At 36.4% G+C, this 4,629-nt stretch overlaps 1 protein-coding gene across 1 annotated transcript; it reads right to left on the minus strand.

Annotated features, from left to right (window-relative positions):
- Window positions 1–238: 238 nt before the first annotated feature.
- Window positions 239–2,276, minus strand: LOC116124460 (G-type lectin S-receptor-like serine/threonine-protein kinase SD2-5). Its single transcript, XM_031410200.1, is given in 2 exon segments — window positions 239–1,045; window positions 1,047–2,276. Coding segments are annotated over 2 exon segments (2,037 nt in total).
- Window positions 2,277–4,629: the final 2,353 nt, after the last annotated feature.

The raw sequence follows: 4,629 nt of genomic DNA on the forward strand, positions 1-4,629 counted from the left end.
TTTCTATTTTTTCTTTGGCATTATTTCCATTCTTCTGACTTTTGTTAGTGGGGTTGCAGGCCTACAAACTAAAAACTATTTAAGTGATGATCTTCTTTGCCAGTGCTTGGCATTAATTTGTGCAGACGTAGAAATTAGAAGTGGTGAATGGATAAATTAATTGTTAGCGAATAGTACCAAGATTAGATTTGACACTGTTCCATTCTAGAAAAGATTCTAGAAAAGAATAGGTACAATGTTATTTTGATTGCATAATAATCAATTTGTTAAAAACTGATGGTATGATTTTTGATGAAGCACTTGGGATGATATCTGGGGGTGTTTCTTCAAGGATAAAATTTAAGAAGCTATAGTCTGCTGCAGCTTCCAAGTCCATTAAACCCTCAAAAACCTTCACCAACATCGATGCGGAAGGCCTTTTATACAAGTTTTTTTGCAAGCATGAAATGGCAATCCGGATCATCCTTACAGCATCTTCTTTGTTGTTTTGCATGTCCTCACTTTGTTCATCAATTAAATCAGAAAGTTGATTTTCTTCTGCCTTGATCTTCAGAGTATCAATTAGATAATCACCCTGCCAGGAGTTAGAACTTTTTCTTCCACAAATGATTTCCAACACCACAACTCCAAAACTGTAAATATCAATCTTCACTGTGATATTTCTACCCCCTATCAACTCAGGAGCCATGTATCCCGGCGTTCCCTTTGGCATAGTCATCACATGGGTGTGATCCTTATCAATCAACCTAGCTAACCCAAAATCAGAAATCTTGACATTCAAATCTGTGTCCAGGAGGATGTTTTGAGGTTTGATGTCAAAGTGAATGATGTTTGGATTGCAATAGTCATGCAAATACTCTAGTCCCTTTGCTATCTGAACTATGATTTTCTTTCTTGTTTCCCAAGTGAGAGTTTGTGCGTGGTTTCGGTGGAAAATCCATTTATATATTGAACCATTAAACATGTACTCATAGACCAAAAGTCTATTTGATCTTTGAGCACAATAACAAACAAGTCTTACCAGATTAAAATGGTGAATGTTGCCTTATTGTCTCAACTTCTGACAGGATTTCTTTCTTGCCTTGCTTTACATCAGGACCTAAGCGTTTCACTGCAACTTTAGTACTATTATGCAGGACTCCTTCGAAAACATATCCAAACCCTCCACGACCAAGCCTAATCTGGAAATTTTGCATTGCAGATCGCAGATCTTCGAAGGAAAACTTCCTCAAAATGTTGGTTACATGAAGGGAAGATGAGTCATTGGAGTTGTCTCGTCTTTGCATTTGAAGCACAAATTTTTTCTTCCTCCATCTTTTGTAGCAATAGCATGCTCCAATAGATAAAACTAGGAAAGCAGAAACATGCAATACCATCAATAAAACCAGAGGCAGTTTCTGTTCTTTCGAGGGCGTTTCTGCAATGATAATTGATTGCATTTGTACCTTGATGAATGCTAATGCATTATCATTAAAAACCACTCCCGTATTATTCCTCAGAGAATAAAGTTCCATTGGTAAAGAACAGTTACCAATGTTAAGGTTGCTTTTGTACTGGAACAAGGCAGCTTTGCAGGAACAATCATTCAGGCATGCCATTTTGCAGCTCTCTACATCTATATCGACAAACTGGGAGACAAATCCAAAGTAAGAAACATTTTCAAGCGTCAAAAATTTGTGAAGAGTTATGTTTTGGCATGACAATGGCGCATCCTGTGCACATGAAAACTCATTTGCGGTAGCATTCAACTTGTTAAAGTATCTTGAATCTCCTGGACAACTGCATTTATCCCGAGAGCAGACCCCGTAATTGCCACGATATGTGGGGTAGATACACTCCCCATATAGTTTTTGTATGGAGAGATAAAAAATCTCCAGCTTCCCATCGGTAATTCGATAGATATTGAATTGGCCTTTCGGTACCAGCCTCAAGAACAGGGAGTGGTTCCTTGTTGCCGTGTACCGCACGCCTTCCTTTTTGAAAGAGAATTTTAAGAGGTCCATGCCGGATGAAAATTTTTCTCCATTTTGAATATCTAGAGTCCGATATTTTTGTGGAGAACTAAGATTAAAGTAAAAACCAATATTCTTATAAGATAACTGAAGGGAGAACTTGCCTGTTGACAGATTGGATACCGAAATGGTAGAAGTCAAATTTGTCTTAAACTTCAGGAGCTGTTTCGGGAGCCATGTCTTTGTTGGGTGATCAAAGGACTTATAGAGCGATTTCCTTTTGGCACCAATAAGTTCCAAACTTCCATTTCCATGTAAATACATCCGTGAAACCTTTTTGCTAGAGTTATTGGTAGACCAAACCTGACGACCATAGACTGTTGGGGGGATTTAATTGAATAATAGCAAATCCTAAATCCTTGAAAGCGAAAATAATGTAAACAAATGACACAAAATAACCACACACATAAACACAATATTTACTATGGTTCACTCTCCATATGAGAGCTATGTCAACTTTGCTACTGTAGAATTTCACCATGAAAAAGAAGAAATATTACAAGAATCTCTCAAGCCTCACAAATTGGCTCACTCACAAATTGGCTCACTCACAAAACCCTATTTGGCAGCTCCCACTCTCTAATTGTGGCTTTGCCTTCTATTCAATTTATGATGTGTAACTCTATAACTTAACCCCTTTTTATAGGTAATACATGAGACACTAATCCTAATAGGACTCAAATCCCATATCTTAATAGGAATTATATTTTAATTCCTAATACAAATATAATCCCATTTCCAATTGTATTACTAAAAGAAAACAATTCTACTTAAACACAAATTGGAAAAACCCATGTCCTAATCCAATTCTAATTTGGATTGAATTTGGCTCCGCAATCTCAACATTGACATCTCTCAATATCAAATTTACAGCTAGTTCAAGAGTGGCATTCTCTTGAACTGGAGAGTTTCCATTGGCAGACCAGATAATAACGGGTGGAAGATCAAAGTTTCCGGTGGATGAATTGGAGGTTCCCAAGAATTTAACTATCACAAGATATGAGTTTTCATAAGAAGTCGAATTTGTATTTAAGAAACCAAGGCTGAAATTTAGGTAGCCATTTTTGTCAAGTCTAAGAAGGATGGGTCTGAGTTGAGTACCATCATGAATTGATAACCTCCTGTATTTGGGTTGTCTTCCCATGAAGCATTGGGTTTGGCTGATGTTTGGTTTGTAAGAAAGGCATTTGTAGTATAGTGGTAAAGGAACAGTGGAACTAACAAGAATTTACAATCCATGAGATTTCTTTCCCTTTGCAAGCACTCTACATAGCTATATTTATCTCTATTACCATTAACAAACAAAGAGTGTCAGAGGGTTAATATTAGAAAACGTCCAAGTGGTTTTAAACACGATGACAAAATTAAAAGTTTTATGCTAGAAATTTTCATGCGTCATATAAATATCAATGTCTTGGAGAGACCTTAAATTAGACCCATAACATAAGGTCACGTGTAAAAAGCTGTTTTAGATTTTGTGTTGTTTGGCTCTTTATATCGTTGATTTATTTAGATTTAGTACCTAGGAAAGTGCTTGGTCTCGTCTACTGAGATTGACGGCCGGCAAAATGGAAACTATTTTTATTTAGGGTGAATACATCTGACATTAATGACAAACTGCTGTTGTGATACAAATAATGTTTGGTTGACGTACTGAAATTGAGAATTGACTAATTTTAGTATTGGAATTTTTTTTTTTCCCTGAAGTAGATAGCCTGGCTGACCAAGTGGGGTTTATTTTGTGAGACTGAAGAAGAGCAATACGTGCAAACCAAATAATCCAAACTAGATTACCATGACCTTGTCTTATGTCTACAGACAGCTGAGCATTGAGCTGTTTTTTAATTTTCATCCTATTTTTATTAAATTTCTTTGAATACTATTATCTTCAAACTTTCCTTAGTAGGTTGCCGACCGACAGATTAAGAATTATATTAGTCATGATCTTCTTGCAGATTCTGCCATTTGCGTAAACATTAGAACATTAAACTGCTATTGTTTATATGGATGGTGATGAGTGAGTTTAAGTATTTTTTGGTAAACAGTAGTAAATTTGCATTGACTTCTTTTACTAGAATTAAAAATAGAACTCATTTTCAGTCATTTTTTCACAGCGTTGAAAAGAACGAGTAACGTGATTCGTGAATTGGGGTGCGATGAATTACTATTTTGACGTTTCAAAGATTAATGAAACTCTCTAAGTGTTATATATAATAATGTCCTTACCTCTTTCATGTATTTTGAAGAAGTTACATTTTTACATTTATCGTGAGGGGCTCAAACGATCATGCACGGGGTATTATCGTGTTGATCCGATCGTCATTGTAAAATCAGAAAATTGTTAAGCGAGTAGAGTTGGTGAGAATTGCACAAGAAAAAAATTAGGCGTCAAGATACATATGAATATGCATCAACCACTCAGGAAGGCAACACAAATATGTACGTGGCATAAAGCCTAATGCCACTGGTATTCGCAATGATGATAGAGAAATTCGTTAGTCGTAATGTTAGTGAGTGATCCAAAGAGTTAAAGGCATATTTGAAAGCCAGTATGCTATTAACGGAGAGTCGAACCCAGCGGGGGGCCGTTACAGTGCAGCATACTCTCGTGTAGACC

The sequence above is a fragment of the Pistacia vera genome, unplaced genomic scaffold (assembly GCF_008641045.1).
Source record: "Pistacia vera cultivar Batoury unplaced genomic scaffold, PisVer_v2 Contig1036, whole genome shotgun sequence".
Lineage (NCBI taxonomy): Eukaryota > Viridiplantae > Streptophyta > Magnoliopsida > Sapindales > Anacardiaceae > Pistacia > Pistacia vera.